We start from the raw sequence: 13,837 nt of genomic DNA on the forward strand, positions 1-13,837 counted from the left end.
AAATGTCTAAATTGCCCTTAAAGTGTATTAAAACTTTGGACAATGTCCAAGTCCCCCCCCTCCCCCCCCTCTAAAATGACTTGCTTCATTTGTACATGGTGCTTCAAGATTTGTACCTATGGCAAAATTACGAAAAGGGTAAAAAACCCAGTTCTCTTAATTAGGTATTATAGATATAGATATAGATATTTTTCATTTTTTAATTCTAAATTTAATTTTTTTCTTTTATAACTTAAATATACAATGTTATAATATAAATCCAAAAAAGACGATGAAATGTATTTATTTTTTATCAACATTTCAACATAAATTTCATAAACTAATTGTTAGAGAATATAAGTATTGCTTGATTTGTAATAAAGTTCAAATCAAAACATACAAAAAAAATAAATAAATAAATAACACATTACAACATGTGTATATGTAAAAACATTTTAGATTAGAAGCTTTTAGTAAAAGAAAAAGTTGCAGTTTATAAAGAAATACATTGTAAATCGTAGGACCTTTGTGGGTTCTTCAACTAAATGAACAATTCAATGGCTTGTGTTATCCAACTAATGACCTAATCAATAACGAATTTGCATGACTTTAACACAAATTTTGACCACCAACTTATCTCTAATATCATGAAAATTTTATTCTAGAGTAGTTACTTAGAACATCTAGAATACATTGATTATCAATTCATTAATTACATGACGTAGCATATGTATTGACGAACTGCTTATATTCAATCATTTTAAATGAGTCGTGTCATCTGTGTTATTAAACTGATTATAGTTAATCATGCTAAACACTCCTTTTTTGTAATCCGTTTATTAAACATGTATGCATTTTTTAATAAAATTTTATGTTCGCCGTTAAAAAAAACATGTATGCATTAGTCTTTAAAAAATGACACATTTTGTTAAACGTGTTGTATTCTAGATTAAAGGTGTGATGTGAAACACAATCCTTTTAAATTAACATTAGATATTTTACCCACTCAAGAGGGATGGATATGGAGCTAGATAAAACTTCTATAAGGGTGAACGGAGTGGGCGGTAAACTCACGCGGTAAACGTGTTTACCGAGCGGTAACACCGCCGCCAATGGTGTTTACCGCTCGGCTGCATTGTTTGATCGGTGAAGGTTTACCGATGAGGGAAGAGGAGAGAGAAAGGTGTGTGTTGGGGTTCATTACTTTTCAACCAATCACATATTTTTTTTTAAATAGTTTACCTAAATCCCATTAGGTAAACCATCGCCAATGTTTTTAAGCATTAGGTAAACAATTTAGATGAATTGACGTAACACTGTATGATTGGATGAATGGAGAGTTTACCTATTTTCAAATAGGTAACCACTCCCTACACCCTAAATCATTTGATGAGTATAATTTTATATAATCTGTCCAAACAAATTTAAAGGTGAAGCATCATTTTATCTGTTAAAAGACCATTTTCTACTTCTTTTTTAATTAATATATAAACATATTCAAGTACTTTTTTTGTCTGCCACCACTAGCCACCGATGCAACTTTCGAAAAAAAACTTTAGCCACCAATGCTCCATATTAATTTGACTTCCACAAAATTCAGACCATTTCACTCACTTCAGTTCTTTCTCTCTCTTCATTGTCTCTCTCTACAAAACAGCATATGTCCCATTAATGGCTGCGTCCATAGGAACCTTAAGATTATGGGACAATGTTCTTGAGTTAACAAAGAAATCACAAGATAAGGGCAGTGATCCACTCTTATGGGCAATTCATCTTTCTTCACAATTAAACTCAGCTGGTGTCTCTCTTCCTTCACCAGATTTAGCAAATCTTTTGGTTTCCCACATTTGTTGGGACAATAATAATCCAATTTCATGGAAGTTTCTGGAAAAAGCTTTGATCTCCAACATAGTCCCCCCTTTGCTTGTTCTTGCTCTTTTATCTACCAGGTTTCTTGATCTCAACTTTCCTTTCATGGGTTTTTAGTTTGATGGTTTAAAGATTCTTGTTTTGTGTTTCTTGATTGTTTATATGATAAAAAGATTCCATTTTTATTAATGGGTAGGGTTGAAAACATGATATCTCAACTTTTCTTTCATGGGTTTTCAGTTTGATGTTTTAAAGATTCTTGTTATGCGTTTCTTGATTGTTTAGATGATAAAAAGATTCAATTTTTATTAATGGGGTGTATGGTTTAGGGTTGAAAAATATGATATCTCAACTTTTCTTTCATGGGTTTTTAGTTTGATGTTTTAAAGATTCTTGTTATGTGTTTCTTGATTGATTATATGATAAAAAGATTCAATTTTTATTAATGGGGTTGTATGGTTTAAGGTTGAAAAATATGATATCTCAACTTTTCTTTCATGGGTTTTTAGTTTGATGTTTTAAAGATTCTTGTTTATGTGTTTCTTGATTGTTTGTATGATAAAAAGATTTCATTTTTATTAATGGGGTTTAGGGTTAAAAATCTCAACTTTCCTTTCATGGGTTTCTTTTGTGTTTCTTGATTGTTTATATGATAAAAAGATGCCAATTTATCAATGGGGTATTGGGTTTAGGGCTGAAAAGATGATATCTCAGTGTTGTGGTTATTGATTTTGAGAACTTTTGTGCCCTTTCTTTTGTTTCTTGAAGATCTTGTCATGGGTTATCTGTTTGAACCTCAACTGAACCTTAAAGTTGGACATGTACTATGGTTTCTTGATTCTAAAGTTGTTTAGGAGTTGTTGGAATTGAATTATGTGGGTCCCTCATTAAACAGTTTTCAAGATTACAAATTTTAATTTTTGATTGAACCCTTTTACATGGGTTATTGAGATACTTTGAAGTTGAATCTGGTCTCATATCTTCTGGTCTCATATTAGAGGTATTCATTAGGGGTAAAACAGGTCGGGTCAAAACGGGCCGGGTAAAAGAAAGCAGCAGATAATCTCATATACTTGATCTTTTTCTAGAGTCAAAATATATTTTTCAGTTGACTCACTTGATCACAAACTTTTGCCCCTTGTAAAACTACATACATATAAGCGAAATTGTTCTTAAATTTGATTATTATCTTTTATACCGAATTCAAAGACTTAAAATAAAAAGATATAGATCAAGTCACCTCACTACCAAATGATTAGGTTCCTGTGTTTATTTAAGACCGAATCAATTTTGCTTTCTATTACTTTCCAAACCAAAGTGTCTAAACCAGTTTGACCTTCTCATTTTGTTGTTAAAATACATAAAGAGTAAACTTCCGTTTTGCTCCCTGTGGTTTGGTCACTTTAACGGTTTTGCCCCAAACCTTTAAAAATAGCCATTTTCCTCCAATAGTTTGCTATGGTTTTTCCATTTTGCTCCCCGCCTCTCCATCCAAATTGTCTGTTTTTCCATTTTGCTCCCCGCAGGGAGCAAAATGGAAAAACCATGGCAAACTATTGGAGGAAAATGACTATTTTTAAAGGTTTGGGGCAAAATCGTTAAAGTGACCAAACCACAGGGAGCAAAACGGAAGTTTACTCGTACATAAATTTTGTTAAGCAAAGTTGAGGTTCTAACTTCCAACACTACGTTGATGATTATACATGTTGCAAACTCATTTCTTAAGAACAATGCATAAAAATCTTCAACATGATTTCTAATTTGTATAAAATAATGTTTGTTGAATCTTTTTCCTTACTTGTTATAATTTATGTCAAACAGGATTATTCCAAAACGACAAACCCAACCTGCAGCATTTCGGTTATACATGGAACTCCTTAAAAGACACGCGTTCAAACTCAAATCACACGTAGAATCCAGAAACTACGAAGTGTAAGTCTTCTTAAAAAGTTGCATAACAAGTTAACCAATTTTCGTCGGATGTCTCTTTTGGTTAACGAGCTCATGTTAATTAAACCATCGATTACACCATACAAAAAACACCAACATGGTAGTTAATGCCATGTCAGCATATCAACCGGACTTGCATCAGATATAAATTTGTGAAAGGGGTTACCTTTAATCGAATTTATGAAAGAGTAACATGTCATTTTCGTCCCTGAGGTTTGACTAGTTTTGCGACTTTCGTCCAAAGGTTTGTTTTTCCGCATCTGGATCCAACGTTTGAAATCTTGCCATTTTCATCCGGCTCGTTAACTCCATCCATTTTCCCCGTTAGGTCAGGGGTATTTTCGTCTTTTTTGTTAACTTAAAGGGTAATTTGGTCTTTTTCAGGGGTATTCGGTCTTTTTACATAAAATGCCATTTTCATCAGACCGAATTGCCCTTTAAGTTAACAAAAAAGACAGAAATACCCTTGACTTAATGGAGAAAAATGGATGGAGTTAACAAGCCGGATGAAAATGGCAAGATTTTAAACGTTTTGAATCCAGATGCTAAAAAACAAACCTTTGGATGAAAGTCGCAAAACTCGTCAAACCTCAGGGACGAAAATGACATTTTACTCTTTATGAGATGGTTTTCGACATTTTTGGTTACAATTTTAAGTGATTTTGTATTGTTTCTCATTCGTAAATTACTTGTTGATGCAGGATCATGAGTTCAATAGACAATGTTCTCCACCTTTCTCAGATATACGGTATCGAAGTCAAAGATCCCGGTAGTATATTACTCGAGTTCATACTTTCAATCGTTTGGCAGTTAGTAGAGGCAGCGTTAGAAGATGAGGGGCTTCTAGAACTTACCGGAGAACGAAAATTCAAATGGAACGTACCTCAAGATATGGAGTTAGATGGTTCCGGAAGCTACGGTGGAAAGAGGAATGAATACCAGGAGATTTTGCAAAGAGGAAATACGCTTATGGCGGTTGAGCTGATCGGGCTTTTCCTGCAAAACAAAGTAACTTCCAGGATTCTTTTTTTGGCACGCCGAAACATGTCAGAACTGATTTCCTTATCACCCTGCTGTTTTCTGTGAAATTTGATACATAAATTTGAAACTCGTACATACATACATGCATGCATGCATGTCACAACTAATGGGTTAGATGTATGCATCACAAATCACAATATTTGTGTCGAGTAAAATGCCATTTTCGTCCCTGAGGTTTGGCTAGTTTTGCGACTTTCGTCCAAAGGTTTGTTTTTTCTCATATGGATCCAAAAGGTTTGAAATCTTGCACTTTTTATCTGACTCGTTAACTCTATCCATTGTTCTTTGTTATTTCAGGGACATTTTCGTTTTTTTGTTAACTTAAAGGGCAATTTGGTCTTTTTCACTTTATGTACAAGTATTTAGCGTAATGTACATGTATTCAAAATACCCTGACTAAATAAAAAAGACGAAAATACCTATGAGTTAACGAGAAAAATGGATGGAGTTAACAAGCTGGATTAAAGTGGCAAAATTTTAAACCTTTTGGATCCGGATGCAAAAAAACCAATCTTTGGACGAAAGTCGCAATACTGGCCAAACCCCAGGGTCAAAAATGGCATTTTACTCATTTGTGTCTTTAGGGTAAAATTGGAGCGGGGGGGGGGGGGGGGGGGGGGGTTCACTGGAAGCAGCCTCTCTATTCCTACGGGGTAGTGGTAAGGCTGTCTACATCTTACCCTCCTCAGACCCTACCTTAGCTTTGCTATTGGTTGGATTTACTGAGTATGATGATGATGATATAAAACCAACTGGGGTAGCCCAGTTGGCCACCGACATCCACCTCTTCCCAGAGGTACTGGGTTCGAGTCTTGGGAGTGGCATGTGTCGCCCAGGGTAAGAACTCGGCATGGGGAAGTCATCGCGGTAGTTCAAGTTGGAAACTAATTTGTGTTACAGTTAATAAACTACTTCTTTTCATATTATTTTTTTTATCTCACATTATTTTGAATTCTCATTCGTTAGGCCCACACACTGGCGAACGTTAGTTCAAGATATAGAGGTCCTTGCCGTTAACTCTTCAGCGCTGAGAAATTCAAAAGTTTTGACACCAGAAATCCTGCTTCAATCAATATCAGATGATCGTAAAATCGGGTCCGAAGAAACAAAAGCAAATTATTTGCAAGAAATTCAAACGATAATATCTTCATCTTCCGGTATTTCTCATAAAGTTAGTGGTTCTTCTCTATGGATTTCTATCGACCTTGCGCTTGAAGATGCAATGGATGGTTCACAAGTTGATACAACAAGCGCCATTGAGATTATCACACGTAACCGTCCTGTACATATAAATTTTTAAAGCTTTATTAATAAAAAGCTATAATTTTTTACGTAAAAGTTTATGTTTCTCTATTACAGGTCTTGTAAAAGGTCTTCAAGCCTTAAATGACACCAGATGGTATGACTGTTTTCTTGGTCTTTGGATGGCAGCTCTTCGTCTTGTTCAAAGGGTTGTGATTTCTCGTCGATTTAGCTAATAAATTGCATTTTACGTCTAAGTTTTAGCAAAATTTCAGGCGCTGTCATTTAACTACCGAAATTACAACAAATGACCTTTATGTTTTAATTTCTTTACAGCGGATGTCCTTTATTTTTGTAATCTTTTTAGGGAGAAAGGGCACCGCCTGTAAAGAAATTGGAAACATAAAGGACATCCGCTGTCAAGGGCGGAGGATAATGGAGGCCCGGGGGTGCCTCGGCCCCCACCGATTTTTCGCGCGTAGTGTTAATTTTAACGAAATTTGTTTTTTAGTGTAAAATATTGGATTTTTAAGAGTCTGGTTCCCACCGATTTGGATTTTTAGAGTCTGGCCCCCACCGAGTTTCCGTTCAAGCTCCGCCACCGTCTGCTGTAATTTCGTTAGTTAAAGGACAACGCCTGAAATTTTGCTGAAACTTAAAGGACGTAAAATGCAATTTACCCTAAATTATTATTAAACCACAAACTAGTTTTGTTATTTATTCATTTTATTTATGATAGTTTCTCATTCATTTTCAGGAAAGAGATCCGATTGAGGGTCCTATGCCTCGTTTAGATACTCGATTATGCATGTTATTGTCTATTACACCTCTAGTGGTTTCTGATTTGCTTGAGGACGAAGACAGCGCACCGCAAAACAATATATATTGCCAAACGACACAAGATCGTAAAGAAGATCGCCGTAGGGAGTTGGTATCGAGTTTACAGATTTTGGGTGATTATCATAGCTTGTTGACTCCACCTCAGCCAGTTATCGCTGCTGCCAATCAGGCGGCTGCAAAAGCATTGATGTTTGTTTCAGGAATTGACGTCGGTAGTAGTGCATACTTTGACTTGGTCAACATGAAAGATATGGCAAATAACTTCTGTAAGTAACATGCAAAATTATTGTAAAGAATTTGTCTAGAGTAAAGTACACGGATGGTCCCTGGGGTTTACAAAAATTTTGGATTTGGTCCCTAGCTTTCCAAAAGTACACAGGGACTAAATGTGTTACAAAGTGCAAACCACAGGGACCATCCGTGTACTTTTGGAAAGCTAGGGACCAAATCCAAAATTTGGTAAACCACAGGGACCATCCATGTACTTTAAAGTTAAGAAGTGAATAATCATACTTTATGTTCCTGATTTGCAGCTGGAAACTTGCACCATTTGATCGTTGAGACTTGTATCGCAAGAAATCTGTTGGACACGTCAGCATACTTCTGGCCAGGTTACGTGACAGGTCATGTTAACCAAATACCTCACAGCATGCCAGCTCAAGTCCCGGGCTGGTCAACATTTATGAAAGGAGCACCATTGACTCCAGTCATGGTGAACGCTCTCGTTTCTGAACCTGCTTCAAGGTATAAATATAAACTTCCGCAAATTATTTCGAGATTTAAACGATGAAAAAGCAACTGAATTTACCTAATCGGTTTGATGGAAGCTTAGCAGAGCTTGAGAAGGTGTTTGAGATTGCAGTTAAAGGGTCAGACGATGAGAAAGTTGCAGCCGCTACTATTCTATGTGGGGCCTCTTTAATCCGAGGTTGGAATGTTCAGGTACATCATAGTAGCTGTCTCGATACGTTTTTTTTAAACGAGTATTTTCAACCTGAGCCCATTTTGATCGGAACCTGTTTGACCCGAACCAACTTGATACTTTTTTAAAACGGCTTGTTTTGATAGGCTTATATTATACCATTATAGTTTGGGCTGCAAACGAGCCGAACGGATACGAACATGTTCGTCTGTTAAGGAAATATATATGTTCACGAACTGTTCATGAACACTTACCGAACGAGATTTTATGTTCATGTTCGTTCGTTAAGGAAATGAACGCGTTTGTGTTTGTTTGTTAATATTAGGCAACGAACGCAAACGAACGTTCACGAACACAAACTCATGCTCATGAACACAAACAAGCATCATGAACATAATATATAGTTAAGTGATACTTATTATATATTTTTATTTATTGGAATTTTAAAGTATTTAAATAAAATATAAAAACTAAAAAACACTAACGAACTATCGAACATAAACGAACACATTACTGAACGTTCATGAATGAACGCGACCTCTGTTCATGTTCGTTCATTTATTAAACATTAAACGAATGAACACAAATGAACTTTCCGCTGAACGGTTCACAAACTGTTCGCTAAACGTTCGGTTCATTTGCACCCCTAATTATAATACTTTTTATATGCATTTTTGATCCATAATCCGGCAGAAAGATTGAACGGTGTGGATCGACTAAATATTCATGGTGATTGCAGGAGCATAGTGTTTACTTCATCACCCGATTATTATCACCTCCACCGCCCGCAAATTATTCCGGGAATGACAGCCATCTTATCGCTTACGCTCCCATGTTGAATGTTCTTCTTGTCGGTATAGCACCTATCGACTGCGTTCAGATCTTCTCTTTACACGGGCTTGTAAGTTCATACGTTCATATGGGTCAAAGTCGGTTACTTTAACAGTTAAATTCATTTTACATTCGGGTTTTGCAGGTTCCGCAGCTTGCGGGTTCGTTAATGCCGATCTGTGAAGTATTTGGATCATGCGTAGCGAATATATCATGGACTCTCGCAACCGGAGAAGAAATGTCGGCACACGCCGTGTTTTCGAACGCGTTCGCACTTCTTCTAAAGCTGTGGAGGTTTAACCACCCACCGCTTGAATACGGAGTCGGAGACGTTCCTCCAGTGGGATCGCAACTCACTCCCGAATACATTCTGTTGATGCGAAATTCCCAGTTAGTTTCTTCCGGTAGCGTATACGAGGATCGAAACCGACGGAGACTATCGGCGGTTGCGAAAATATCGTGTCCGGATCCGATATTCTTGGATTCATTCCCGAAACTAAAAGCGTGGTACCGTCAACATCAAGCGTGTTTAGTTTCTACCCTTTCTGGTCTGCGCCATTCACCGGTTCATCAGATTGTTGATAGCCTTTTAAGCATGATGTTTAGAAAGATAAACGGAAATAAACCGTTGGATTTCGTATCGGAAAGTAGTAGCTCATCACTCGGAAGCGAAGATGCGTCTTTACGACCTAAACTTCCTGCTTGGGACATTCTTGAAGCGGTTCCTTTTGTTGTTGATGCTGCTCTCACTGCGTGCACGCATGGAAGACTATCTCCTCGTGAACTGTGTACAGGTCAGTTTGACTCAACTTTGGCGATCAACTGATCGTTCATGGGTTAATTCGTTTAAATTACAGGGTTTTATGATGTCGATGTGGTCTTGTTTTGTAGGGCTTAAAGATTTGGCGGACTTTCTTCCCGCATCGTTGGCGATCATCGTGAGTTACTTCTCAGCTGAAGTGTCGCGTGGTGTCTGGAAACCGGTATTCATGAACGGAACCGATTGGCCAAGTCCCGCTGCAAATCTTTCGATTGTCGAAGAACATATCAAGAACATTCTGGCTGCTACAAACGTCAATGTTCCGCGCCTGTTTGCAGGTTTTGAGCTTTATAAATTGCAGAGATCTTGATGTTTGACTTTTCTTATCTGACGGGGTGTGCACGGTTCGGTTCGGTTAGGTTATTATCCTTAACCGAAACCGTAATCGAAGTCATTGGTTATTCTATTTTATTAACCATTCGGTTTTCGGTTCGGTTAATAACCAAACCAAACTTGTGCTAAATTTTTTACTCAGAAATACATGGAATGGAGGTATAAATTACATAAAAATTGAGGTATAAATACATGAATTTGATGTATAAATATATGAAATTAGGTATAAAACATAAAATACATGGAATGGAGGTATAAAAGCTAGATTTATATATAAACATGAATGGTTCGGTTAATTTGATTTTCAGTTAATTTCGGTTCGGTTTTGTCGGTTTTCGGTTAGGTTTCGGTTAACGGTTCGGTTTTGCTCACCCCTAGTGCCTGACATTAAAAGCTTTTGGCTTTCTTGCAGGGATAAGTTCACCATTTACACTTCCATTGCCATTGGCCGCCTTTCTAAGCCTCACGATTACCTACAAACTCGACACATCATCGCAACGGTTTCTCAATCTCGCGGGTCCAGCACTCGAGTCACTCGCAGCCGGTTGCCCGTGGCCATGTACTCCGATCGTTGCTTCTTTATGGACCCAAAAAGCGAAAAAATGGACGGATTTTCTCGTATTTTCATCGTCTCGTACGGTTTTCCTGCATGATAATCATGCGGTAGCTCAGCTTCTTAAAAGTTGCTTCACCGTGACACTTGGGTTAAACAATTCTCTTGTGTCAACCCATGGTGACGTTGGAGCACTTCTCGGGCACGGGTTCGGGTCCAATTTGTATGGCGAGATGTCTCCCGTAGCACCCGGGTTTTTATATCTGCGGGTTTATCGTTCGATTAGAGACATAATGTTTCTCAGAGAAGATATCATTTCAATACTACTACAATGCGTGAAGGATATAGCTTCTAACGGTAAAACTCCTAAAGGAAAGCACGAAACAAAGTACGGACAAGTTTCGGTTTCCGCTAGTTTGACCAAGGTCAAACTAGCCGCTCAGTTAGGTGCGTCGTTTTTATGGATATCCGGCGGTCAAGGTTTAGTTCAATCTTTAATAAACGAGACATTACCGTCTTGGTTTATATCCGCTCACAAAGAGGAAACGGGTGGGCCGGTTTCAATGCTATCCGGGTATGCTCTCGGGTATTTTACCGTCTTTTGCGGTGCGTTTGCGTGGGGTGTTGACTCGTCCATGTCAGCATCCAAGTGGCGGCCGCGGTTTCTCGGGTCCCACATGGAGTTTTTAGCAAGTGCGCTTAACGGGAAGATAACACTTGGGTGTGATCCGATTACTTGGCGGTCTTACGTGACGGGTTTTGTGAACTCGATGGCGGGTTGTTTGCCGAATTGGGTGGCGGAAGTTGATATAGAGATTTTGAAAAGATTGAGTAAAGGGCTGGTGCATTGGAATGAGGAAGAACTTGCACTTAAGTTATTGGAATCTGGTGGTGTGGGTACTATGGGTGCGGCTGCTGAACTCATTTGTCAAAGTGATTCATAGTATCATGTGCGGTTCTCCACTCGGTGTAAAGATTCGGTTTCGGTTTTTGGTTTCGATCCAACATGTTGTAACTTATCAGTGTATTCATAGTTTTAGATTTAGTTGTACATTACTTTCTATGAGTGTGACCAAAGAAGTCTTGAAGCTGTAAAAGATGTGATAGAACACATGGGAACCTTGAACCTGCTGAGTAGATTATTCTTGTGGGCATTTCGGTGAACAGTTTGTGTGCGGTCCATCGTTCAAATTCTTACGAGTTGTTTCTATGTAACGAAATGCTAAAGTAGGGTTGCTTATCGACTCTGTTTATAGAATTTGACCGAAAGAATTTGATATTACGCGTAGATATCTTGATAATAGCCGATGGCCTCATAATCTATTGACACCAGGTGTTTATACCCACAAAAGTGGTAAGCGATAAGTGAACTTTAGAAGTAGATTTTAGGATGTGTGTGTTCGCCACCAAGACAGAAATTGACGGCGTAAACATACATTCGTTTTAATCTAATAAGGTTTGGCGTTTTATCGGGTTTTGATTTCAATTAAATATATATAATTATATATTTAATATTATTTTAGGCCATATAACTTGCATTTATTTGGACCTGTTACATTTATCACAATGGGTTGTAGGTCTAAATGGGCCTAATTGATGGCTTTAAGATATCAAACACATGAACCGACTATATAACTATTACGGGGGAAAATAGGAGTACGTGTCAGATTATTCAACCTTCCAATTGCCTAAGAATAATTCTTAGCAATCCACTGGGCATTCGACGATTTACAACCAACTTTGTGCTTTCTAAGAGGAAGGTGCACCAATCCCAAGTATAGTTTATGTGTAAGGCATTCATCTCCTTCTGCATTGCTCTAAACCATCCAACGAGATTAAGTGCTTCATCTTGTTTTTTAAAGGCACTCATGAGGCGTGAGGTGCTCAGGGGCTTGGGACGACGCTTTCATGTACTTTTGGGTCAAAATTAGCCATTAGGGTATGTAGTAGATTGATATGTAAAAACAACCAAAGGGATGAAGAAATTACGAGATGTTTACTTGATGTAAACATTGATATGCAAAACGTATGAGAGACACAACTTGGAGCTTTTCGAAAGCAATAGGAACGAAAGAGGGCACCGTGTGGGTCATATGGTTTGGTATTGGTTGTGAAGATTGCGGGTTCGAGGTCGTGTAGATTGCGGATCAGGGTCAGTTTTAAGTTCAAGTTGTAGAGTGAGAGAGTTTCTGTTGTCATGACACAAAGGCTTCTTCTCTTGGTTCATTCGAATGTTCGATGTCACATGCACATTTGTGCATTGAGTATCTGCTGGTTAGACTGTTATGAGTCTGTACGCAGATGGTACTTACCAAAGGTTCTGAAGATTCGGGAACAGGATTTAGCGACTCCGAAGTACTAGTAGGGTTCTCAATGAAAGAACTCGACTCATTATAAGTGACATCAACGAAGGGTTGAACTATAACAACATTAGCCTTCCCAAAAAAGACACACTTAATGTGTCGTGTACAAAAGATATTAATTAGGAGCCACACGGAAAAACATGTATCCTTAAAAAACTAGAAAAAGGTATATTTTTCTTTTAAGAACAGAAGATGACATGTGGTTGATTAAACAATATGTTGTAGCTTGTAACGACTGCATCAACCCAAAATAGTTGTGGGACATTACAGTTAATCATCATAGCAACATCAAACAAATGACGGTTTTACATTTAGCAATAACATTTTTTGGGGTGTATACGCACATCATGACTCATGTATAATGCCACACTTGGATGTAAAACCGGTGAAATAAACAGATTACTAGAGGTGGCCATTTCGACCCATGTTCTTATGAACGGGCCGATGCAGATTATGCATATAAAAATATTCTAAAAAGGTCAATCGGGCCGAATGTTGTCAAAAGTGAAAAATTTTAGTGCATAAAAAACTTCTAAACAATTTTGTTTTTCCAGAAAACATTAGATTTTGATTGAAGTTATGTTAAGTTTCAATCAGGTTTGACATGTTACCGGTTACCCAATCCCCTTCTGGACCCGCCCGTTTTGCTAACTCTAGTTTTTAGTCTTTATTAGTGTATTAAAAGAACCAATGTATAACTTGAAGTAGAAAAATGGTCCTATCTAGGATGTAAATCAAGAGCAACATGTCAAAACGGGTCCGGGTCAAGGTGATAATTAGTGTACAGGCTGGATCAGGTTGAATTTGAAAAAAAAAAATTGTCCATAAAATCTTCTTATAATGATTCGCATTAACTATGATTACATGAAATATTACGAGAAATAGTACGATAATTTGACTAAAGTGATTTAGTTGGTTCTATGCATTGAAAATAAACTAGGGGCAATTTTCGACCTATTCAAACCGAATTGACCCATTCATAAATAGAAAATAAAGTATACACATCATCATCATCACCGTACTCGTACTCAGTATATCCCACCAATAGCAAAGTTAAGATAGGGTCTGAGGAGGGTAAAATGTAGACATCCTTA

At 37.6% G+C, this 13,837-nt stretch overlaps 1 protein-coding gene across 1 annotated transcript; it reads left to right on the forward strand.

Moving 5' to 3' along the window:
- The first annotated feature begins 1,507 nt into the window (after positions 1-1,507).
- Positions 1,508-11,660, forward strand: LOC110894093 (mediator of RNA polymerase II transcription subunit 33A). The gene is made up of 12 exons (XM_022141268.2): positions 1,508-1,928; positions 3,670-3,780; positions 4,500-4,844; positions 5,806-6,110; positions 6,199-6,290; positions 6,839-7,187; positions 7,455-7,665; positions 7,749-7,863; positions 8,583-8,744; positions 8,820-9,468; positions 9,566-9,772; positions 10,240-11,660. Exons 1-12 carry the CDS (start codon positions 1,651-1,653, stop codon positions 11,322-11,324), a joined length of 3,909 nt encoding a protein of 1,302 aa, XP_021996960.1. The 5' UTR covers positions 1,508-1,650; the 3' UTR covers positions 11,325-11,660.
- Positions 11,661-13,837: the final 2,177 nt, after the last annotated feature.

The sequence above is a fragment of the Helianthus annuus genome, chromosome 12 (assembly GCF_002127325.2).
Source record: "Helianthus annuus cultivar XRQ/B chromosome 12, HanXRQr2.0-SUNRISE, whole genome shotgun sequence".
Lineage (NCBI taxonomy): Eukaryota > Viridiplantae > Streptophyta > Magnoliopsida > Asterales > Asteraceae > Helianthus > Helianthus annuus.

Bases quoted from the DNA above. Each gene is read 5' to 3' on its own strand.
- LOC110894093 (XM_022141268.2), top strand. From the start codon at position 1,651: ATGGCTGCGTCCATAGGAACCTTAAGATTATGGGACAATGTTCTTGAG. The intron at 8,745-8,819 runs GTAAGTTCATAC...CGGGTTTTGCAG, and splicing joins TCTTCTCTTTACACGGGCTT to GTTCCGCAGCTTGCGGGTTC. The intron at 9,773-10,239 runs GTTTTGAGCTTT...GCTTTCTTGCAG, and splicing joins TGTTCCGCGCCTGTTTGCAG to GGATAAGTTCACCATTTACA.